The sequence below is a fragment of the Narcine bancroftii genome, chromosome 9 (genome assembly GCF_036971445.1).
Source record: "Narcine bancroftii isolate sNarBan1 chromosome 9, sNarBan1.hap1, whole genome shotgun sequence".
NCBI classification, from domain to species: Eukaryota; Metazoa; Chordata; class Chondrichthyes; order Torpediniformes; family Narcinidae; genus Narcine; species Narcine bancroftii.
The window spans coordinates 91,969,989-91,996,058 of record NC_091477.1 but is presented as its reverse complement, the minus strand read 5'-3'; the positions used below and the strand labels follow the sequence as shown (position 1 = coordinate 91,996,058).

General features: G+C 37.4%; 1 protein-coding gene across 37 annotated transcripts in view; it reads left to right on the top strand.

Annotated features, from left to right (window-relative positions):
- Nucleotides 1-26,070, top strand: part of LOC138742441 (uncharacterized) — a 98,921-nt gene that overhangs the window by 8,029 nt on the left and 64,822 nt on the right. For 25 of the 37 annotated variants that reach the window (XM_069896846.1, XM_069896845.1, XM_069896847.1 and 22 more), the window contains 2 exons: nt 1,572-1,734; nt 8,024-8,104. The exons of 5 other annotated variants lie outside the window; for them this stretch is intronic. In XM_069896846.1, coding sequence (XP_069752947.1) covers nt 8,042-8,104 — 63 coding nt within the window. In that variant the 5' untranslated portion in view covers nt 1,572-1,734; nt 8,024-8,041. Of the gene's footprint in view, nt 1-1,571; nt 1,735-6,993; nt 7,086-8,023; nt 8,105-14,767; nt 14,847-26,070 lie in introns of all 37 variants that reach the window. 7 more of the 37 variants (XM_069896851.1, XM_069896848.1, XR_011344169.1 and 4 more) reach the window with 4 other exon arrangements.

Below are 26,070 nucleotides of genomic sequence, written 5' to 3'. Positions count from 1 at the left end.
GGTCAGATTTTCTGACACTATTACTTCTTGTCCCTGATATTCTTTTGGAACAATTCACCGCTATTCTTAAAATGTCATATGGAGAAATAAAATAAGATAGGTCAAGTTATTATAGTTTAAAAGGGGGTGTAATTCTGGGCTAGTGATGTCAAAGGAAACCATCGGGATTCAGCTGTGCCGAGGTAATCCCAAGCTTTCCAATGAGATGAGTGACAGATCCCACCCAATAGCAGATGTCAGATGTGCCTTAGTAAATCATTGCCAGCCTGACTTGCTATAGGATCAGAATTCCTTTTTATTTAAATGGTAACAGATGACGTGGAGAGTGTAAGGAAAATTGAAACTTGTTTTATTTTAGTATTATTGTTGATTTTTCAGTTTCAATCTTTATTTTATTTTGAAAGCTTTGAAATCATTTTTATGTATTTAAAGACATTTTTATAAGTGTCCTTTAATGTCAGGACATTTGAAACCTTTACAACTTCGGCACAATAGGATGCTTTGCCTCAGATTTGCACGAGGCCAGGTCCAATTGGTACTTGCCTTGGGTCACATCACTGCTGAGATTTTGCTTGGCTTGGCCAAATGTCCTTTGGTATAGTAGTGGGATTGGCTTGCCATATCCAAGCTGTAAAGATATGAAGAGGCAGCGAGCCAAATTCAATTGGATTCTTTAATAATGAAAACTAAGTATCAGAACTTGGATTTTAGAGTGTACTGAGGGCAAGAAGGGCTCCTGAAGAGTCCTGGATGCTGAAGCCTTCCTCATCATGTCTGAGGATTTGATCTGGGCTCAGGTTGCCAATGGTTTGAACTGGAGTCTTGTGCGAATCCACAGAGGTGAATCCACAGATGCTCAGAGACTCTGAGAGTTCTCTCTCTTCATTCTCTTTCTCTGACTGTAAGAGATGCTGGGCAATGCTAATACTGTTTTTGTCTGCAATTTTGTGTAATATGACATTTCTGTTTTATTATATGACAATATATAGGATCTGAATCTTAATAGATCTGATATTTTAAGAATTTCAGATCCAGCCCTCAGGTTCTAATCTCATTTTTGAAAAATGGAATTTTGTCTCTCTGATACCAAGGATTAATTATTTTTCCTTGTCAAAAATGCGGGAGAAGCTCAGCAGGTCAAACAGGGTCCTTTATGTAGCAAAGGCAAAGATACAGAACCGACGTTTCGGGCTTGAGCCCATCATCAAAGTATTTTTTCCTGAGTTGTTCATTTATAAAATTGTATTTATTAACACAATATATTTAATAAATTGGTACTAGCCATTTGATTTTGTGAATTTAGATGACTTATTCAAGGAATACATTTGGCATTATTTATTGTTTAGATCTTGTGATTTTGTGCCAGTTATATCTAGAAATTGGAGTTCAGCCTTAATGATGTTCAAACAGATGCAATATTTAGTATGAATGTCAAAGCAGGGGACAGACATACCGAAAAAATAACAAAATCCAGAAAATGTATCTTTAACAGTTTCATACCGATTACTGCATTAAGGTGGGACATGCAAGGTTTATGAGGATGGTGCCTTTTTTTATGTCTTTGTTGCTAGAACATTGGAAAGATGTAGAAGCCTTAAGGAATTCTCTCCATAGAAGACTAAGCCACTATAAGGCACAGCCTCATCACTGCAGAGGTTGCAGCAGAAATTCTGCTATGTATGACTGCAATAAATACCATAAGACTCAGCAAATCAGCAGAGCAGTGAAATTCAGGTGAGCAGATGCATACAGCTAAACATTCCTAGTGGGAATGTTTAATTCACACCTGCTTGTTTGGCAGCTGAAGCCAAAACCTCCTGCTTTATGAGGAGTTAAAAACACAGGGTATGTTTTTCTCTTTATTGGCCCAATTTCTATCAGTGCAGATGAAGGTCATGTTCATTTATGGCATCATTCTCAGGAAGACAGCAAAGAAAAGTAGGTTATGCTCAGCTGAATTGCACATAAAACGGCAAGCTTCAACTTTGATTTCAACAGGGAATAGTTGCTATCATATTAAAAACATGTATGAAGCAGCTTTACTGTGATTTACAAAATAGGAGCGGTGGGTCCAGTTTCCAGGTATATTTAATAATTTGGAACTACTTAATTACCAACGGACTGAGTACCCAAATATTGCAGAGTGAGTGCACTAGAATCTCAAACATTCTATGTAGCATACCAAGTGGTGGATTGTAACAAATTTCAAAGGACTTAGAAAGGCCAATAAAATGAGCTGACAGGTGTTAGATAAAATTTAATGCACAGAAGTGCCAAGAAATTCATTTTTAAAAGAAGCATTAGGAAAGCTAATATAAACTGATACAAGTTTAAAGGAGGTACACAGAAATCTGATGATATGCATAGGTAAATCTTTGAAGTTCACTGGGTAAATTAAGAAGACTGTAAAAAGAAACATCTAAGATCCTTTATTTTAAAAGGACAGACATGCATTGATTTTTTTCAATTTAAATGAAAAATCAAATAATGCAAAATCAGGGATTTGCTGCATATCAGGTTCCTCCAGACATCTGACTGACTAAATGTAGAGAAGCCCTGAAACAACAGTGATCAACAGGGAGACACAGTGATTGCCAGGGTGCCATTTCTGGGACTTTTATACAAACACATGTGGTCCTTGTCATTAAAAGGCTTCAGTCAATGGAGACCACTACTGAGGACAATGTAAATAACCCACCTGCCTAGTTCTTATTGGAGCATCCAACACCAGCAGCAAACTACACACCCTCCCAGCTCTTGGTACTCACTCATCCCAACCCCACATCTGCTAACCACACCACCTTCCCTCTCCCCAATCCATTGATCGGCCAGCCCAAACACTCACCCTACTTTCCCAGCTATTAATGGCTCTTCCTAATTACTGATAGCCCACAACCAGCTACAGGTTACCTTTATTCCCCTGGCCACCCCCTCCCTCACCAAACATGACCTAGCTCCAGTACTTGATCCTTATCTCACATCTTGAGTTTTTACAGTTTACAACCATGACCCTTCTACCTCCTGATCTGGACTAATCTCCATTTCTAATCTCTAGCCCTGCCCCTGTTTCTCAACCCTTCAGCTACTCAGACCTGGCCAAGGATTGGCTGATTTCCAGAACATCCTGTGGCAAGTGGGGATTCCAAAACAGAACATTCCCTGATCTATACAAGCTGTAGGTTTTTGAGGAAGCATTGAAGACATTTTTGAACCATTAGTAATCATTCACAAATTTAAGGTTCTGGTATTTTCCAAAAGAACCAAAGATGCCAAGGACAAACATTTTTAAATTGAACCATTAATAATCCTGTTACAAAACAGATGCAAGTTGTTGAAGAAGTGCTATCTAGTTAGTCCTATTCTCTAAATCTTTCACCACAACCTTACATTATTTGCCCTTCAAGTATTTGTCTAGTTCTTTCTTGAAAGCCACAATTGAATCTGCTTCCATCATTCTTTAGGTAGTCAATACCAGGTCTTGATGCTTAATGATTGAAAAAGATTTTCCTCATGTCACTTGTTATTCTTTCACTGGTTGCTGTAAATATATACCTTCCAGCTCCTCTCCCTTTTACCAATAGAAACAATTTTCCTTCATTCATTTTGTCAGGCTAAAACATGATTTTAAACACCTTCATAAAAATCACCTCCCAATCGTTCCTGCTCTAAAGAGAATAAACACAAGACCTCTTGTCTATAACATAACTGATGTTCAATTCAAATAAATGTTTTCAGCTCCCTCTCCAGGAGTCTTCAAATTCTTCAGAATATACAATATACAGTGATCAACACAATACCTTAGTGCCTATCAACCAATGTTTCACTTCCTTATATATGCTTAATCTCTCTATTTATATTCTCCATTCTCTCCATTCTTGCACCATTTTAGTTAAAACATTTTACATTGCTTTGACCCTGCTCTTTCCTCCTACAGTTTCTACAATGCGCCTGATTGTAGCACACAAACATTATTTTGCCATTTCATATTTTAAATGATGTCCTGTTAACCCAAGTATCAAAATGAGCAGTTCCAGCAATGACTCCCTGGAAGACAACAGAGCACAATCCTTCAGCCTGAGAAAACAGACCACCATTGCTCTACTTCCTTGTCTAAGGCACCTTCTTTCTCATGCCAATTATATTAAAGCCAGTTGCACTACTTTGCACTTTATTTTTTCTCAAATTTTGAATGCCCATGTATGCAATATAAATTACATTCCTTTTACTTAATTCCATTAATTCATTAAAAATCACACCCATGTCAATGATGTGCCTTCAACAAGGAAAAGTGCTGGTGATAGTAGGCAATCAGGGCTGTGACTCTCAAAGAGAAACAGAGTCAAAATGCTTGATCATTTTCCATGATGTTGCTGGGCCAGTGCTACCAGCACATCTGCTTTTATTCCAGATTTCCATTTTCTCTATAGTTTTTGACTTTTAACAAATCTATACTGGCTTTCCTATATTAAATATGCACATCAAAGTGACTATCAGTTTTAATTATAATTGTTGTTGTTTGATGTCGTGATGTAAATACACCATTTGAAATGATGCAGGAAGCAAATTTAATTATAATTTTTAAAAGAAAAATGGAATTAATACATGAAAGGTAAATTTCATAGGGCAGTTTTTGGAACAAACATAACATTAATTTAAGATGTATATTCACTGAGAATCAAATTATATAAAGCTTCACTTGTCATGAACTTCTCAAAATCACTGTAACCATCACAATGTAGAGTCCAGCTTTCCTTAATCTTGATTAACCATTGAACTAATACCAAACACAGATTTTTAGGGAGTTACTAATTTTTTGTACTTTGTTGGGGGGGGGAGTATATTTTCTTCTTTTTTGATTTGTGGGACCTTTTATATAGTGGGGGGGAGGCGTTTAGTGTATTAAGGTTGGAAAGGGGAGCAATATTTTATAATAGTGAGAAATTTATTGTTAAGCTAAAGAAATGTTTAATTTGAATTTTGCAACTTTTAATGTTCAAGGACTGAATAATCCAATTAAGTGTAAACATGTGTTGGCCTATATAAAAAAATGAAAGTTGATATTGCTTTTTTGCAAGAAACACATTTGACTGAAAAAGAACATTTGAAATTGAAGAGAGAGCGGGTTGGACATGTGTTTGCTTCTTCTTTTAATTCAAAGGCAAGGGGTGCAGCAATTTTGATTAATAAGAAATTACTGTTTGAATTGGAATTAGTTGAAGGAAATGCTGAGAGGGTTTTGATGGTGAATTGTAAAATTTTTGCTGAATCTTGGACTTTGTTGAATATTTATGCACCTAATGTAGATGATGACCGATTCATATCAGAGGCTTTTCTAACATTAAATCAGGCCAATGAAAGTATTTTGATTAGGGGAGACTTTAACTGTGTTTTAGATCCTTTATTGGACAAATCTCCAAAAAGTATAAGGAAATCAAAGATGGCAATACAAATGGGATCTTTGATGAAAGATCTGAATTTAGTTGAAATTTGGAGAAGAGTAAATCCAACAGAAAAGGATTTTTCTTTTCATTCATTGAGGCACAATTTTATTTTCCAGAATAGATTTCTCTTTGATAATGGCACATTTGCAAGGTAGAATAGTGCAGGCTGAATATAAGAGTAGGGTTATATCTGATCATTCTATGTTGTTAATTTCTTGTGTTACAATCGACTTACAGATGGAGGTTTAATGCAATGTTATTGAGGAAACCAGAGTTTATTACTTTTGTTAAGGAACAGATTACTTTATTTTTGGCTGACAATGTTAATTCAGTAAGTAGTAATTTCATATTGTGGGATGCTTTGAAAGCATATTTGCGTGGACAAATTATCAGTTACTCTATGAAAGTTAAAATAAAACAATATTTGGTGGAAAGTTCGGCATTGGAGAAACAAATCATCGAGTTGGAAAAGGAATTTCAGAAAGATGTTAAAGCAGCATTAACTAAGTTGAAATTACATTATAATACATATCAGTATGAGCAATTAATTCAACGATCAAAGCAACATTACTATGAATTGGGTGAGATAGCTTATAAGGTATTAGCATGGCAATTAAAAACGGAACTGGTATCATGAACTATTAATGCTGCTAAAAAGAATTCAATAGTTACTTATAAACCTCAGGAAATTAATGATCAGATTTATTCTTTTTATCATAAATTGTATACTTCTGAGGGAAAGCAGAAAGCTGGTATTATTGAATCTTACTTATCCAAATTAAAGTTACCTGTTTTAGGGGAGGAGAAGATCAAGGAATTAGAAGCTCCATTTACAGATTTTAAGATTAAAGAAGCTATACAAGAGATGCTGAATGGAAAGTCGCCAGGGGATGATGGATTTTCAGTTGAATTTTATGAAGATTTATCCTCAGTATTTAGAGGTCTATTGCAACAAATAACTGAGGGTCAGCCATTACCGGAATCTTGTTCGAGGGCTATAATTACTGTGATTCCAAAGAAAGATAGAGATCCATTAAAAGTATCTTTGTATCGACCTATTTCTTTATTAAATGTGGATTATAAAATTATAGCTAAAGTATTAGCGAATAGACTTGCTAAATATTTACCTCAGTTGATACACATAGAAATAGAATAGAATAGAAATGCATCTGACAATATCCTTAGATTGATAACATTGATTAATGCATCAAGACAGCTACCTAACCACCCAATGGTGTTGGCGCTGGATGCAGAAAAAGCTTTTGATAGGGTTGAATGAAATTTTTTATTTAAGGTGTTAGAGAAGTTTAATTTCAGCCCTTTTTTATTGGTTAGATTAAGGCTTTATATAAAAATCTGACTGCCAGTGTGGTGACAAATGGTCAAACTTCTTTACCATTTAAATTAATGCGATCGATTCGGTAAGGTTGTACATTATCACCAGCCTTGTTTGCATTGGTTATTGAACCATTAGCTCAGACAATACAGCAGAATAATAAGATTAAAGGGATGAGAATTGAGGATGTTGAATATATGATTAATTTATTTGCAGATGATGTGTTGGTGTATTTGACAGACCCGGAACAGTCTTTGAAATAGTTATATGATTGCTTGTTGCAATTTGGGGAGTTATCTGGATATAAGGTAAATTGGGATAATAGTGTGATATTGCCAGTTGGGGAAGGAGATTATTTAGAATGTAAAAATATTATAAAATTAAAATGGGTTGATAGAATTAAATATTTAGGAATAATTGTAAATAAAGATTATCAATTTTTACATAAATTAAATTATGTTCCTCTATTAAAAAAGATTAAAATGGATTTGATTAAATGGAAAGATCTTCTGTTAACATTAATTAGTTGAATAAATTGTATTAAAATGAATATTTTTCCCCATATCCAATACTTATTTCAGTCAATACCATGTTTACTTTCAAAGGGCTTTTTTCAGGTCTTGAATAAGGCGGTGAGGGAATTTTTATGGAAGGGAAAGTTAGCTCGAGTAGCTTGTCAGAAACTTACATGGAAATATGCACAAGGTAGAATTCAGTTACATCATTTTCAAAATTACTATGAAGCTTCACAATTGAAATTTGTTAGTCGAATGATGGATATTGATCAACCCCCTAGTTGGGTGAAGGTGGAATTGGCCTGTATTTCTGAATTTGATGTACATCAGTTTATATATGTGGAATATGAATTTATTGCAGGAAAGTAATATGCCAGTATTAAAATATTTGTTAAAGATATGGGTTAAAAAAATATGGCTTTAGGAACGAAAGGTAAATTATCAATTTGAACTCAGTTATATCAAAATCAGCTTATTCCTTTCTCAATGTTTAACTCAATTTTAATAATCATTTGAAGAGATGGAATTCTCAGGGTATAAAGATGGTTCAAGATTGTTTTGAAGAAGGTCAGTTTCTTTCTTTTAATCAATTGAAGGAGAAATGTGATATATCGGTAAACTCTTTATTTGTGTATTATCAACTCAGAGTTTTAATAAAAGATAATTATGGTAAAGAGATTAATTTGCCTAGGTTAACAAAATTTGAATTTTTGATTTCTTCTATACCAAAGAGAGGCGATATTTTGGACATGTATCCGTTGTTACAAGAAAGTATGGATAAACCGGACTGGGAGAAATCTAGAAATAAATGGGTAAATTATTTAATTTATATTATCCCTCAAGAGAATTGGGAAGTTATGTGGCATGAAGGTGTAACTAAATTGACAAATGTAAGATATGGATTGTTAATTATAATTTTTTACATCAGTTATATTTGACTGCAGAGAAATTGAAAAAATATGGATTTAGTAATTCGGATTTCTGTTTTAGATGTGGATTAAGTACTGGAACTTTTCTATATGGAATTTGGTCCTGTGATAAAGTACAAGCATTTTGGGAGGGGGTTAGATTGGTTTTGGAGAAATTATTTAAAATTAAATTACAATTAGATCCATCAATTTTTTTTGTTGGGCTATATGGTTTCTTTGAAGGGAATGGGGTTGGATAAATTTCAAATTGCATTTGTACGCTTAGTGTTATCTGTAGCACGAAAATGTGTTGCTAGTACTTGGAAAGATAATGCGGAGATTAATAAAGTACGTTGGCAAAATGAATTGAGAGATTGTACTTGTATGGAAAAAAATTACATGTAATTTGCATGATAATTTTTTTTGTTAAAATGTGGTCTCCTTATTTGGAATATATGAATTTGGAAATATTGTGTATGTTTTATGTTTTACTTTTATTTTTGGCTCCCCTTAAGGGGGCTGGCTGAGGGGGTGGGAGGGTGAGGAGGGTTTATTTTTTTAATATAAAAATTTATTTCTTTTTGTTATGTTTGATTGTATGTTGTCTAAATATCATTTAAATAAAGTTTTTTTTTAAAACATTGAACTAATTGATGAGTTTGGTCCAAGATTTCCTGAATCTCTTCTTTGTTTAGTATATAACAGTGTCAGGTGTTTGAATTTCATTCCAATGTCTTCAGTGTAATATAATGCCAATATAACATATTTGGTGTTAATATTTGGAAACAAAAACTTTTAGACAGTGAGTGTCAGTGTTCTTATAATATTTCAGCATCATTTGGTTGTTATGTTAATAGGATTTTCAAATAACTTTCTTCAAGATCAATGTTAAAATGTACTTTTCCTTGCAAATTATTTCTACAGCAAATCTGCCAATTCTACAGGATAGTCTGAATAGTTACTTATTCTCAGGGTAGGAGACTTCAAAACTGGAAGGGTATAGGTTTTATGTGAGAGAGGAAAGGTTTAAAAGAAATGTGAGGGTAGTAAGTATGTGGAATGAGTTGCCAGAAGAAGTGGTAGAGGCATGAATAAGTACAATATTTAAAAGACATTTAGATAGGTACATGGAAAGGAAGGGTTTAGCAGGATATGGGCCAAACATAGGCAAATGAAACAAGCTCAGGTAGGTACGTAACTCATCCAACATGGATAAGTTGGGTGGAGGGCCTGTTGTTTCTGAGTTGTATTACTGAATGACTCTATGATGTGGGAAAAAAAACATGCAGAATGATTCCCTCAAACCATGAAATGCCACATGGGAGAGAAGCTGAGGACAATTTCCCAGAACCTTCCTGCACAAGTAATGCACAATATATGGGTCAGGGTTGAATGACATGTTCATTTCTTGGTGAAGTCAGATTTGACAACATTACTCCAACTGGTTGAACGTGACAGCGAATAACAGATGTAAGGATTTCCAAGTGGCATTGCATAACCCTACTGTTCTATTTGGGCAAACAAGAAGCTTGTTTTCTAATAAATGATACTTACTAACTTTTAGTCTTTCAAGGGAAAGTTTAATTACCTATTAAAATATGGTAGACAAATGTTTGGATTACAAGTGAGTTAAACATATTGGGCAATTGATCAGATGAGCCTTGGTTTTGTTGAAAAATGGAGCAGGGTCTTGTTGAAAAATGGAGCAGGGTCTTGTTGAAAAATGGAGCAGGGTCTTGGGGTAAATGCTCCTAATTGTTTTTGCGTCAAGCGCAATTTATTTTAACAAGAAACTTGGGGAGAAATGGATGATAATTACACAATGTTCAATTCCTTTTGATTTTGACATAGTGGTTAGCAGAACCCTATTACAGAGCCAACGACCCGGATTCAAATCTGGCACTGTCTATAAGGATTTGTACTTTCTCCCTGTATCTTCGTGAGTTTCCCTTGGGTGCTCTGGTTTCTTCCCACATTCCAAAGATCTACAGGGTTAATAGGTTAATTAGTCACACAAGAGTAATTGACTGAAGCGGGCTCGTGAACCAGAAGGGCCTGATACTGTATCTCTAAATTCAAACAATAAATTAAATTAAAATCATATGAAGCAGCCTATGCCAATATGCAGCAAGACCTAAATAACACTCAGGCTAGTAAGTGGCAACTAACATTCACTCCACCACACAGCTAGGAAAATTACTATCTCCAACAAGAAAGAGTCTAATCTCCCTTTGTTTTTAATAAGATTACAGCTGCTACATTTCATATTAGCAACACCTTGGTGGGTGGCATCAATTGTCGAGTAGTAACCTGCCTTAATGACTATCGACCAGTAGCAATTACATCAACAGTGATGAAGTGTTTTGAAAGGCTGGCAATGAGGCCTATCAGCTCCTGTCTAAGTGGTGATATGGATACATTCCAGTTTGCCTATTGTAGTAACAGGTCCTTTGGTGGATGCCATCTCACTGACTCTACACAAAGCCCTGGAACACCTGGACAGCAAAGATACATACGTCAGGATGTTCTTTACCGACTACAGTTCTGCATTTAACACTATCATCCCCTCAAAACTGATCAACAAACTCCAAGACCTGGGAGTTAATACCCCACTGTGCAATTGGATCATAGATTTCCTCACATCCAGACCTCAATCAGTGAAGATTAGTAAGAACTGCTCCTCCACAATTTCCATCAATACCAGAGCACTTCAAGGCTGTGTTCTTAGTCCCCTGCTCTACTCACTTTCCACCTAGGACTGTGTGACTCGGTACAACAATAACACCATCTGCAAATTTGTTGATGATACCATGGTAATGGGTTGAGTAAAGGAAGGGGATGAGTCAGTACACAGGATGAAGAATGAAAACGTGGTTGAATGGTGCACCAACAACCTTGCACTCAATGACACAAAATCTGAGGAGCTGATTGTTGACTTCAGAAAGGAAAGCCAGAGTTATACAATCCAGTGATCTTTGGATGATCAGAGGTGGAGATGTGAGCAAATTTAAGTTCTTGGGAGTCACTATCTCAGAGGATCTTTCCTGAACCCCACATACCAATGGAATAGTGAAGAAAGCACGTCAATGCCTCTACTTCCTCAGGAGTTTGCAGAGGTTTGGTATGAACACCAGAAACCCTGGCAAATTTCTTCAGAGATGTGGTGGAAAGTGTGCTGACTGGCTGCATCACCATCTGATATAGGAACACCAATACCCCTGAGTGTAAAGCCCTCCAAAATGTCATGGACACAGCCCAGGACATCACAGTCAAAACCCTCCCCACTACTGAGTACATCTACAATCAGAGAGCAGCAGCAGCAATCATCAAAAACCCTCACACTTGCTTTGTTCTTGCTGCTGCCATCAAGAAAGAAGTCCGTTCCACAAGACTCGCACACCAGGTTCAGGAACAGGTGCTACCACTATCATCAGACTCCTCCACAACAAACTCAATCAGAATCACCTTTCACACAACTCTTGAAAGCCAGGTTTTATCTGCCTTTTGAGTGCTGTGTGAAAGCATTGAAGGCAGATGGGGGGGTGGTGGTCTAGACTTACTTGGCATTGATCCACCAAGGTAGGAAGACTCAACGGTGAAATGTGTTGGACTCATGGAGCTGAACCAGCAAGCTAGCTTCCAGAGATAGGTCGAGTATATGGCAATAATGCAGCTTTTCAATGTAAAAATGGCTAGAGACTCATTTAATGACTCTTACTTGTGCACTTTATTGATTTTCCTTTTGTTCACTCTCTTTTGCACAGTCAGTTTGTTTAGATTCATTATCCATTTACAGTTTTGTTTGTTTCTGTACATGCTGTGTACAGTTTATTTTTTGCACTATTAATTAATGGGAATTCTGCCCCAGCTGCAGGAAAAAGGAATCTCAGAGTTGATTGTGATGTCATGTATGTACTCTGACAAGAAATCTAAATCTGAAATCTGACTCATGAACGCTGTGGCTACAAGAGCAGTTCAGAAGCTGATTATGCTGTGGTGAGTCATCCATCTCCATTCACAGATCAGGAATATGATGGAATACTCTCCAATTGCCTACAACCACAAAACATTCAAGAAGCATTCTTCAGGACAAAGCAGCTCATGCGACTGGGACCCACAACATCCTCTGATAATATTGCAAATTGCCAAGGGCAAATCCAAAACCACATCAAAATCTTCAACCTATACCACAAGAAGGACAAAATCAATCTGCTTATGGGAACACCACTGCAGGTTCCCCTGCAAGCTATAAACTAAATTGACAGGAAAAAGATCTTCATTCTTTCATTGCTGCTTATCCAAATTGTGTTTTATATGACTACCTTTACAAGGATTGCAATGATTCAAGATGACAGGTCTTGATCTCCCTCTGAATAAATAATGAAGGATGAGCAATAAAAACTTGCATTTCCACTGATGTCATATTGTAAAAATGGATAAGTAAAAGCAAACTTCATCCAAAAGAAGTGGAGGAACCTGTTCTGCTGGCCTGGTCAATAATTTTCATCCAGTTCCACCAGGATAGGTTAATCATCGGTCTGTTGGGACACCTTAACATGTACATAATGACTGTTTTAAATACCTGCACAGAAAAAAAATTCTATGGATTGTTGTGAGAATTCCTCAAGCAATAACTGTGGGCTCTTTCTGTATTATGGCTAAAAAAAACAGCATATGTGCATGAGTGCTTTTGTTTGGAAACCAATTAGCCTGACAAGCATAAAAGATAAAAAAGATAAATTATATAAGAGCCAGTGATTTCCAATTGTCAGATATTTCTGTTGCAAAGGACTAATTTCACTCTTAAACAAAAGGATTACCGATAGAGATTATTTTACATCTCTGCCTTGAAGAATTATAAGTAAGAAAACCTTCAAAGTTAATTATAATTATTCAAATTTGTGAACAGTCGTTACTTTAACAGTGGCATTTCATTGTGATTTGAGATTGCATTTTTCATTCTTTTCACTTACTTCCAAGTTTTCCCACTAACTGCAGTAAAATTATCCATATTTCAAGCCATGAAATGGTTGTAGATTTGTTTCTTGGGTTCATATTATAATTTTTGTTTTGGATGGATGGGTAGCTGTGTCTATTAGAAACACTCATTAAATCTATAATTGTGATAATTCAGTGAGAAGTAGCTGAAAATGTTCAGGGAGGAGGGTCCAGAGAGACTAGGTATAGTACTTGGTGGAATCAGCTGTCAGTCTTCTCACACGTCAGCCTCTTAATGGAAATGGTGATGAAATAAGCAGTTCAGGGTAATAAGGATTCTTTATTGGGCTGACAGAAGCATTTGGGCTCTTCGAAACTTACAGGCAAAAAGAAAGTTAACATTTCATGTTTTTGAACATGTTCTACTTTGATGTCAGGAAGATCAAATGGAAAAAAAAACTGCTGTTGCCCTTCTGGCACCACTATAACTACTGCCATGTTCCTATGATGTCAATGAAGCTCAACAACTATTTATCAACAATAAACTTTTGGATACATTTTCTGAGGACATTTGTATAAAATACATCTACATTCAAAATTTTAACTATTCACTATTTACATGACTAATAATGCAAGATTCAAGATTCAATTTATTGTCTGTAATAAAACAGTGTCATGTTACATGGAATTGTTTTTGCCATTGGCAGACAGTGCCTGTAGCGCCTCTTACAGTCAGAGAAAGAGAACCAAACGGGAGTCTGCCCATAGTCCTGAGTGTCCGTAGATTCACCTCCAGCACTTCTGTACCTTCCATTGTCACACAGAGTCCAGCCTAAACCATTGGCAACCCGAGCTCCAGATCCGAAGCTCTGACACCGTCAGGAACCCTTCAACGCTTTCGGCACCACCTCACCTCCCGGTTCCGAAACCTGGTACCCCTTCAGCCAGTTCCGAGCCAGTCTCCAGCAGTCCGCAGCCTGGCGCGAGTCTCCCAACAGCAGTTTCCAGCAGCCCACAGCCTCCATGGATTCCTCACTTCATATCGCCAGCAATCCATCGCATATGTGGGTCTTTTGGCCACAGAGCCCCCTCACTGGTGCACTGCTGTGGTCACTGGACTCGGCCCTAACCCACCGATAGAATGATGCCTTATTTGCCATGATGTTGTTCATTGACTTCAGCTTGACGTTCAACAGGATCATACCTCAAAGACTGGAACTTAAAACCCCACACTTCAACTGGACTCTGGAATTAGAACCATAGAGCATTGCAGCACAGAAACAGGCCCTTCATCCCTTTTTGTCGATGCTGAACTATTATTTTGCCTCGTTCCCCTGACCTGCATCCTTCCAAATCCCTCCCATCCAGGTATCTGTTTAATTTTTTCTTACATGTCAAAATTGAGCCAGCATTTACCAATTTTGCTGGCACCTCATTCCACACTTCCATCACTCTGCATGAAGCATTTCTCCCTAATGTTCCCTCTAAATTTCTCCCCTTTTCATCCTCAACCCATGCACTCTGGTTTGTATCACTGAATATCACTGAACTCAGATATTTCTGTGACAACTTCAAGCATAAACAGAAATTAAACCAATCTCTTTTGCTCAAAATTGTGTTATTTTCTAGCTAATATTAGAGAAACAAAGAAGAAGGCAAAAAAAAAACCTGAAGAAAAACAAATTGAAAACTGCTAAAAGTTACTCAGGTAGATTAATTGTGTATTTCATTTTTTAAATTTAGAGTTACAGCATGGTAACAAGGTAAATGAAGTATTTCTAATTTCTACAATTGCACAACTTAGCACAAGCAAACTGTTTTCACTATGTAGGACAATATATAAATAAATTAATTTAAAATGGATCAAAATCCAGTTATTTTCTCACATTGAGGTATGTATTATGCAAATATTCTTTATACTCTTATTCCCCGGGTAACATTACAGGAGAAGACATGAAAATGAAAAAATAGATTAATTGGGGTTAATTGCATGATTACATCCAGCCTCAATGAAATGCCTTTGTGCATCTGTTTCAAGTGGACTGTTGGTTTCATTGTTTAAACAGAAGCTGCACTCAATGAAGCCATAACATTAATCCTTTTCTGAAGAGTCTCTACCAGTTAGGGAATTGGGTGATATGTTGCACTAAGTCTTTGGAGGAGGAACGGTTTTAAAAAGAAGGATCAGATAGATTCAAGATTTGCAATTCAAGATTCTTTTATTGTCATGTAATAAAACAGATGTAATGTGACATGAAATTGCATTTAGTCTGCAGTAAGGCAGACGAAGATGTGCCATCGGGAGAAATTGCTTGGCGCCCCTGACAGTCAGAGAAAGAGAAGCTAAAAAGAGTCCCTCATCGATGGGTCAGCAGAGGAAAGGACTTCAAATTCCTAGGTGTCACTGTCTCTGAAGATCTGACCTGGGGCATCCATGTCAATGCAATCATGAAGAAAGCTTGGCAGTGCCTATACTTCACGAAGAGTTTGAGGAGATTTAGCATGTCACTAAAGACTCTCAAAAATTTTGATAGGTGTACTGTGGTGAGCATTCTGACTGGTTACATCACTGTCTGGAATGGAAGTGCCAATGCATAGGACAGAAAAAGACTACAGATGAGGTCTTCATCCCATCAAAAACATCTACATGAGGCAGTGTCTTAAGAAAGCAGTCTCTATATTCAAGGACCCTCATCACCCAGGCCATGCCCTCTTCATACTGTTACCATCAGGAAGAAGATAGACCGAACCTGTGGATGAACACCCAATGGTGCAAACAGCTTCTTCCCCTCTGCATCAGATGTCAGAATGGACAATGAACCATAGACAGTAACTCACTTTCTCTTCTTTTTGCACTAATTTATTTATTTTTTAATGTAATTTATACTTTAATATTTGCACCTGTAATGAATATTTGCACATGTGATGCTGCCACAAAACAATAAATTTCACGACATGATCATGACAATAAATTTTGGTTCTTTGATTCAGAGATACTGAGTGTCCGTGGATTTGCTTCCAGCTCTCCCTTAGCCTCTGCAGCCACACAGACCAGTCCAAACCTTCGGCAACCAGAGCTGCAAATCCAAACCTCTGAAACAATCAAGAATCCTTCAACACCTGAGGCCCCTTGGGACCCCCTCCTGCCCTCGCCACCCTGTCACATCTCAGTTCCGATATCTGTTTCACTTTTAGCCATTCTGAGCCATTCTCCAGCAGTCGGCAGCCTAGTGTGAGACCTTTAGCTGCAAATTGCCAGTAACCCGCAGCCTGCACGAGTTCCTCACCTCGAATTGCCAACGGCCTGCAGAGCCCCTCACTGGTATGCCACCAGGGTCACTGGCCTGCATGGTCGTCTCCTCCACCTCTCCTCCTGAAATGGGATGTGCTCCCCATTTTCTGGTGCCAGTGACATAGTCTGTGACCCCTTAAGGCTGCTGCCAACACAAGTCCTGCCATCTTGGGCCCAGACCCTGCAGTCACAGGATTTTAAAATAAAACACTGTTGGCTCCATTAACAGGCTGTTTAAAGCCTATATGGATCCATTGGCAGTTGGACTGGGTGTTAAAATCCTGCTGAGAGGCTGTGTGTCTCTGCTCCTTGCTCTTCCTGGGTCCGCACCAGTGGCAGCGCTGCCGTTGCTCCAGTTCCAGCAGCGCCACCATTTATTTTCAAGTTTTCCTGTCCCTCACATGTCCCTCACACTTCCGTTGATCAAGTGCAAATTCATGAATAAATTTGGATTGAGTTTTACATATTTATTTCAATTATAATTCAATAATATCCCTTTTATTCTGAATTTCAACTTTGCCACATTAGTTGCTTATTTTGCCTGTAACATCAAAAGACCATCTCTTTGCTGCTCCTTAGAAGATTATGTACTTTTCAAACAACTGATATTGTTATCACGTAGGGGTAGTATTAGAAGAATGATTTTACTGTGGTTCAGCTAAATAAATGTTATGTTACCATATAGAAACATGAAAACTCTATCCAATATTTTGTGGAAGTGTTGCAGCAATAGAAATTCTCCAAGACTGTTATTATTTAAAATAATATTTTATTATTAATTACTAATAATATAACACCTTATCTAACTTATCTAAACTTAACCCCAACTATACAGGAATAGATTTATGTATGTATGTGTGTGATACCCAAAACCATTACAGCTTTGGCACGATTTGTTCTTCGACATCCAGGATTGACATGAAGACTCTTAAATTAATGCAAAGAAGTAATTACGAATGAGATGGGAGAGACTGCTGAACACTCACAAATCCTTGTCAACTTACTTCCAGAGTGAATGTCCTTTTAGGCGAGTGGGGGGCTCACAGCTCCTCTTCCTTTCGTAGGGGAACAAAGATTCCAAAAACTCAGTCAAGGGTTAATCAAAGTGACCCTTTCTTTTGTCACGGTGTGGTTCAATAATTCCCTTGACAAGAGGATACAGAGCCACTCCTGCACAGTGCTGCTTCAGATGGCTGCTGCTCGTCAAGTGCTGTTCCTTTAATATGGCTGCTGATCACAAAGTGTGCTGTCCTTTTAATATTTCACTCACATGACACACCTGGATAAAAGCAATACATTTCCTCCCTTCTCTTCAAAAGTAGCGAAGTTGGTACCTACTATACGAGATGTTGCCAACTCAGTTTGCTCCACAGTTGTGAATAGTCACAGCTTATACTAGCCCACAATTTATTTACACTTAAAGTGATAGTCACACTAAAATGAAATGCATCATAATAGGAAGCCAGTTAAATTTGTTAAACATGTACTCTTTATCCATTTATTTAAATACAGTATTTTGCCATTTAATAAAAGATACATGTAGAAAGCATCACGATCACATGCCTGATGTATATTTCAAGGTAGCTCTTTATTGAGGTAAGGAGGTTGGGTTCAGTTACACTGGAGGCTATTTCTGTGCTTCACTGGCATTTAATTTTATCTTTGTTTTTGAACTGAAGAGTACACCTCCATTTCTGGAGATCCAAAGTGAGATCACGTGTACCCTCAAAGTGGCTTAGATTGTGTTACATCTAAATTTTGCAATTTCCCACCTAAAAACTTTGGAGGAGTATCTTTACCAGAAGGACTGCAGTTCTCTAAGAAGGCAGCTTCCTGTCACCTTTTTAATGGATGGATAATAAATCACATCTTCATTCGTTATCCTGAGCTCCTAGATACACATCATTTCAACTCTCTCTTCCATTTCCACACCTGCCCTGGGCTTCTTCATTGCCAGACTAAGGTCCAATGTAAACCAGAGAAGCAGCACCTCATATAGCTCCAACAGGGTCATCAAGGTTACAGATGACACAACAATATTTGGTCTCATCAGCAACAATGATAAGTCACCCTACAGAGAAGTGGAAAATCTCATGATATGGTGCGAGAGTAACAACAGGAGTCTCAACATGGGCAAGAAAATGAATTGAATGTGGACTTCAGGAGATTCAGGAATGACCACCCACCACTATTCATCAACAACTTTGTAGTGGAGAGAGTGGAAAGCACCAATTTCTTTGGAGTTCACTTAACTAGTGACCGATTGATAACACACAAAATCTCCTCACTTGTCAGGAAGGCGCAACAGCAACTCTACTTCCTGAGAAGACTGAAGCGAGCAACGCTACTGGGCTCCATTATGTCAACCTTCTACAGGAGCGTCCTGGCTGGCTGCATCCCAGTGTGGCATGGTTGCTGTAGAGAAATGGATCAGAAGTCAATTCACAGGGCCATAAGAATGTGGAGGGAGGATCATCGGAGTCTCCATATCCCTATTGATGTGATCACTCTTTCTTTTAAATTTTGTATTTCATCTCCATAATTTCAACCATGTTATGTAATATTTGGGAATGTTTTTGTGAGAAAAATTGGTAAAATTAGAGTAGATTACATACATACACACACTTTAAAACAGATCTTATTTGAAACACTGCAAATTTCACAAGTAGGTGCTAATTGAAATGACATCATGAATGAAAGGAGTGTTGTTTTTAAAGCAACAAGCAGGAGGCACTCTGGCTGTTGATAGCTCTTTGCAAGGATTTTGATGGATTGTACAGAAAGGTCACTCCTAGGTTCTTGTTTACTTAAAAACAACAGATTGACCAAGAAGACTAACTCCTATTGTTTGTTGGAGAAGGAGAGTGTTTTGCAAGTGAGAGAGAGAAGAACATGTGGCTAGCAGTTGGAATCTCAGATGGAGAGAGAGACTGAACAGTGTCAGCCAGGAGAAGCTTGTTGGAACTGAAACAGAAGCTCCAGAGTGGCGGATGGCTGGAAGTACTATCTGTCTGATGTTTTTCTTGGAACAAGTGGACAGAAAGGAACTCTGTGATAGACTGAAAGAAAGAGGTTATCAACTGGAGAACCATGATGGGGAAAGTTTCATCAGCAAGACATTGAGGCAACTAATGGTGGTACCACAGTTTGTAGAAATCCTGGAAAAACACAACTCTCTCTGCAAACCGTCAAAGAACCTTGTTGAGCGGTAAACATTTACCTTTCTAGCATCAAGGCCTAGTGAACTTTATACATGTTAAATTCTGTGCACAGTATAAAAATTCCCAGCAGCCAGAGAACTTGGAAAAATGAGAAGTGAGATTGAACTGTGAACCAAAGAACATTTTCTTAAATTTACACATGCATTACAATACACGTGTGCTTAGAATTAGAAGGGGGTTAATTTAGGATAGTTAATAGAGATAAGTTAAAGTTTGATTCTCTTTTCATGTTTAAAGATAATTAAAAACAACTTTTGTTTAAGTAATTATTCGTCGTGGTGAATGTCTATTGCTGCTAGGTTTTGGGATCCTTTGGGCTTGTAACAAGAGATCCATTGAGTCGATTGGTTTCTTCACTGTCAGAACACATCAACCACAGCCTCTGCCAAGAGAGCTGCCAATTTGTAGTGGACTTTTGTGCATAATGATGTCATATAGTTATATAGATAAGAGTCTCTCTACCCATTTCTTTGTATATTTTCACCTGCTCCAGCATTTCCAGGGCCTTCTCCTGATGTTCTTGCAAATGTTGAGCTATTTCATCCCTCAAATGACTGATCACATCCCAAGCTGGGAAATGGGATCCTGGGCATTAGTGGCCTCCATATTATATCAGTCTTCCATAATTTGCATCTGGCACTTAAGAGATTCATTTGTTCCCTTCAGTGCATCAATTTCACTGGTCAGTGTCTGGACTTGGCTGTAGTACTCATTATTTTCTTGTTTCGCCAAACAAAAGGCATAATTGTTGCAAAAAGCAATATCAGTTATATTGGCCAGCTCCTCACATAATTCTCCAATCCTACAAAACTGGTGGGAAGCTGGGTCATGACTAAGGCTCTCAACACTTCCTGCAGAATCTTCGGTCTCACTATCTATACCTTATGGATCAAAGATGGAGCCAGAAGTTTGAACATCTGTGTTAATTCAGTTAAATTACTTTCTTGAAGAAGTTCATACGTGACTTCTTTGATGGTGACAAGGAAAGTGATTATTTTGAAGAAGCTTGAGTCCATCTCAGTCTTCTGGCCTGTAGCAGTCTGTGGTGAATTCAGGAATTCCTCCATTTCTTTGACTATTGTGTATACTCTTCTCTTGGTATATCCTGCCTTGCAGCACCTTGCAAAGTGATTCTTCTTCCCACATTTGTAGCAGGACTTTCCATTAGGCAGGACACATCTTTGGAAAATGTCTACCCTTGCACCTTTGAATTTGCTGTTTGAGCTTACCACTTTGCTTCATTGTTGCTCTTGGAAACTCCTGGCACCCTTCCTATCTGTCTTCATTGCATACACTGCTGAGTCTATCCTGTGCATCTTCTTAGCTTGTGGTCTTGTAGTCTCTGCTGCCCTACACATATTCACAGCCTTTCCCAGTGTCAAATCTTTTTCACGCATCAGACTTTCTCTAAATCAATGATTTGGGATTCCACAAACTATTCTGTCTTTAATGAGTGAATTTTTCAAATATCCATATTTACAGAATATACTCAGTGTGTGAAATTTGGCTCAGCATTTGTCAAAGTTCATACCTTGTTTCTGGTCAAATGAGAAAAACTTGAATCTCTCATGTGTGATGTTTTTACAAGGGACAAAATACTCCTCAAATCTTGTCATCGGTATATCCAATGTGTAAGCTGCCTCACCAATTTGAAAACAGTTATAGATGTCCAAGGCATCTTCGCCCATTACATGCAGGAAATAGATGCTTTCCATTTTCCATCAGTGTCTTCCATTTCACAAATTTCTAAATAAATGTTGAATCACTGTTTCCAATTATTGGCTAGATTGCTGGTAAACTGCTTTGGTGTGGGAGGACAATTTATCTATGCTTATGAGCTATTGCCTTCTCTTACTCACTCAGACATTTTTGATACCATGTTATGCTTGTTCTTTCAAGAACCACATTGTTTCCTTGTGTTGCTTCCACCACCACCAACAACTTCCAACTGTCTTCCTCTGACAAAAACTGACAATGCTCACAACTCCCCTCATATACACCACTCAACCATACCCATTGCATGGTGGGAAATGTAGTTCTTTTACATGCATAATAACACAGCACCTGCCCAGTTTTTGATAAGAAAGTAATGAGTTATTGAATGACATTACATACCTTCAGTATGAAGTGGTATTTCAGTGCTCAAATCATTACATTTTCATTGCAGAAGTGCAGCATATGCTAACAAGAATGGAAAAAGAATGTCAGTTGAGAATCTACAAGGGAAAGGATTGTTTTGTTCAAAATATATTCCAGTGATACAAGATGACCATAGATAGTTGCAGATCAGACTGTTTTTCTCCACCTGGATATTGCCTCTAAAAGCACATCACCTGGATGCCTCAGTCACCAGCACAGCCCCGTTGTTCCATTCCTGAATTCCATAAATTTTAGAGCTCTAAAAATTTTAATGCAATTACTTCCCTTTCCCTCCATTAGCTGTTTTCATTTGACTCCATTATCAGTCACATTTTCTATTTGTCATTCCACAAAACCATTATTTTATATGGTTGTTTCAGAACATTACCATTTCAAAATATTCAATTCATCATTATTGAGATATTTTTCAAAGCCAGTGAGAACTATATTATTCAAACTACTTAAATTTTGAATTTAGATTTACAGCAGGGTAACAGCCTATTTTGGTCCAGGAGTCCATGCCGCTCAATTTACACCCAATTAACCTACAACCCCCGGTACATTTCGAACAGTGGGAGGAAACCAGAGCCCTCGGGGAAAACCCATGCAGACACTGGGATAACGTACAAAAATCTTTACAGACAGCATGGGATTCAAACTCTGATCCCAGTAGCTGGCTCTGTAAAGGCCAACCGTGCTGCCCTAATTATTACTATCATGGTGTGAATAATATTACGAACTAATGAAAAGATGTTTGCTTTGCTTTGAAACCAGAAACAGAAACAGGCATCATGTCAAGTTTGAGTATTTTTTTTTTTGCTTTGATTGGCATACTTTTGCTTTTAATCTTCTCATGGGCATTGTTGAAAAAGCTAAAATTTGCTGCACATCCCATTTTCCCTTGAGAGGATGGTGATAAATGTAGTATCAATGAGGCTAGCTTTGGAATTGAGTGAGCCAGTTTTGCTGTCGATGCATTGTTGCATCAAAAACTGCTGAGTTAGTTTGATGGTGTTCTGCTGATGGCTATATCTAGTCCTGATGATAGTACTTGTAGCAACATCAGTGAAAGCTGTAGCCACTACATTGATCACAATAATATGATTTACTGCTTGTGAGAATGAAAGAAGATCATGTTCCAATGTAATGTAACTTGAGAACCACTTTCTTTGAGCAAGAATCAACCTGTGTAATGAAATTGGCAGAAGTTTCAGGAAGCTTGAAAATTTCAAGCAGACTGGTCATTTTCTCGGTGTAGAAAAGGTTTGTAAGGTGATTATGATTTTTGAGGTCCTAAGAAAGAGCATAGAACGTGCATGACAATACATGAGGAGAGGAGGTCAACTTGGTTGCTGAAAACAAGGGGCTGGAAAGTGCCCTGGCACAATGAACTACCTATAAAATGTATTTGACAAAAACCAGAATAGAACCCTTGGAGAGATTTTTAATTCAATGCTCTATGAAGTTGTTTGAAATAATTTAAGAAAAGCAGGTTAAGACAAAGAAATTCTGGTTCAAAGAAATACAATGTTGGGAAGTGTATAATCATACACTTTGGAACAAGAAATAGATGGGCAGACTATTATTTAATGTAAAGGTTAAGACCTTGTGTTTTTGATTCTTAGTTAATTTTGTGCTTCTCTCTTTAAGAAAGACTATTGTTTGTAGTGTTACCATAGTGACTATAACGTAATGTGTCATAATCTCCGCGCAGACTAAGAGCTTGCATCTTATTTTTTGACAAACTATGAAGAGGACGTGAGCACGAGATCATTTTCTTTGAATTCATATTTTTTCTTCTTCTATATCTCTTGAAGTTAAATATTTTTAATTTTTTAAATACAGTACATGCTTTGTTTACTCATCATTATGAAATTCTTATTGAGAAGTTATGCAAAATGTTTATCCATTCTATCAATGAAATAAAACTACATAAAGCTGCATCTACAAAGTTTGGTTTATTGGATTAAAAAGATAGTTCAGAATATCAAAGTCCGCATTTCCTTGAAGATGTATTTAGGGTATATTAGAACCTGGAAAATGTCGTCTATATTTTGATTCAAAGAAAATTTTTAATTGTGAGCTTTGTTTGGAAGAAAGGTTCATAAAATTTGTCTGAAAGAACTCAATTTGTTAAAAACAAAGAGACATCCTCACTGTAACAATAGAATATTCCAATTATGTGAGAATCTATGTTGTCTGTGAATTGCGCAGTTTAAACCAAGCCAAGGATTGCAAGACACTGTGACCTTATGGCAATGCCTCTCATTTTACAACCCCCAAGCCTGAGGAAAAGACTATGATCATCCACTTTACACATACCCCTCATGATTTTATAAACCTCAATAAGGTCACTCTTCAGCTTCTTACACTCCAAGAAAGTCTCAGCCTATCTAATCTTTCCTTATAACTCAAGTACCCCATTTCTAGTAACATCCATGTGAATCTCTTCTGCACCACCTCCAGCTTAATCAAATTCTGACCAGAATTTCCCATAATATTCTTTGTGTGGCCTTAACGATGACAAAGATACCATCATTTTTATCAGTGTCTTGTACAGCTGTAGCACGATATCCACACTCTTGTACTCATTTCCCTGACCAATCAAAGCCATATATATGCCTTCTTCACCATACTGTCCACCTGTGTCACCACTTTCAAGGAACTATGCACTTGTATCCCTCAGGCTCTCTTTACTACAATACTTTCTAGGACCCTGCCTTTCGCTATGTAAATATTACCCTGTTTTAATTTCCCAAATGTATAAATGTGTTCTTGTCTGAGTTAAATTCTATCTATCATTCCTTTGCCCTTTTTCCTAGTTGATTTAGCACTTTTTGTAAACTTTCTTCATTATCCACCACACCATCAAATTTGTGTCATCTGTAAACTTACTAAAAGTGCGGTCTATATTCTCATCCAAATCATTAATATATGAAAAGGAACAGGGAATCCAATGCTGATTCCTGATATACCACTGATCACAGAACTTCAATCTGTAAAATTGTTGTCTAACACCTGACTACTTCCATTCTGTCTTCTCTCAGGTTTCTCATTACAATTTCATAACTATGATAGATAACAGGACCCAACCATCTTTGCCAGATATCCAGCATTCTGTCTCACCCACGAGGTGTCCTCTGAACAGGAGCAGAAAACCATCTTAGGTGGCCTCAATGGAAAGTAATGAGATATTTCAAATTTTACACCTTGTTCCAACAGAATATTTGGCATTACTGTATCCAATTTGCTGGCTCTGAATCCTATGTCAACTAACCTGGGCCAGCCTATCATGTGGACCTTGTTAATGGCCTTGCTGAAGTCCATAAAGATAACCATTTGCTATTGTGCCCTCATCAATTATCTTGGTCATCTCTTCAAAGAACTCACTTAAATATGGGATGCTTTATTTTCCAGACATCAAGCCACATTGACTATGCCTAATAGGTCATTTTCTTTCCAAATGCAGATCAGTCTTGTCTCTCAGAATCTACTCTAGCAAATTTAACTTTCTCACCAGTCTGTCATCCCTTGATGGGGATCAAACCCAAAACATTGGTTATGTACTTTTACCTTTGCTATATAAAGAATACTGCTTGACCTGCTGAGTTTTTCCAGCATTGTGTGTGTTTTACTGTAGTTTCCTGACTTGTCCTTGTAGCCCTTCTTAATAAAAAAGGACTACAAGGACAAGGCATCCTCCAGTCTTAATGTGACCCTCACTCTAGTGCCCTAGTACCCCACTTGTGGCTAATAAAGATACAAATCTTTCTGCCAGGGTTCCTACAATTTATTTTCCTTTGCTCACTACAATTTTTGATGTCATGATCCAGGGATTTATCACCTTTATTCATCTCAAGACCACCAACACCCCCTCCTTCGAAATGCTATATGTTTCTGCGCATCATGTTTCTCTATGCAGAAGTCCCTGCCTTCAATTACTTTTTCCAAGGCAAACAGATGAGAAGCATGCATTTAAGATCTTGTCCTTCTCCCATGCCTCCGCACACAGATGACCACAGAACCATTAAGGGGTCCTACTTATGCTTTTGGTCTTAATATATTTATAAAAGCTATTGGGATTCTTGTTTACCTATCTACCAAGGATATTTCTTGTTTCCTATTTGCCTTCCTTATTAAATGTATCCCTACATTCCTTTGCACTCCCCCTGAGATATTCCTCAAGGGAATATCAAGAGAAGGCGTCATTCATTCCAAAGGAGTGTCTATTCTCAAAAGATCCATTCAAGTGTTTGAAAAACATAGTGGCTAATGGAAAA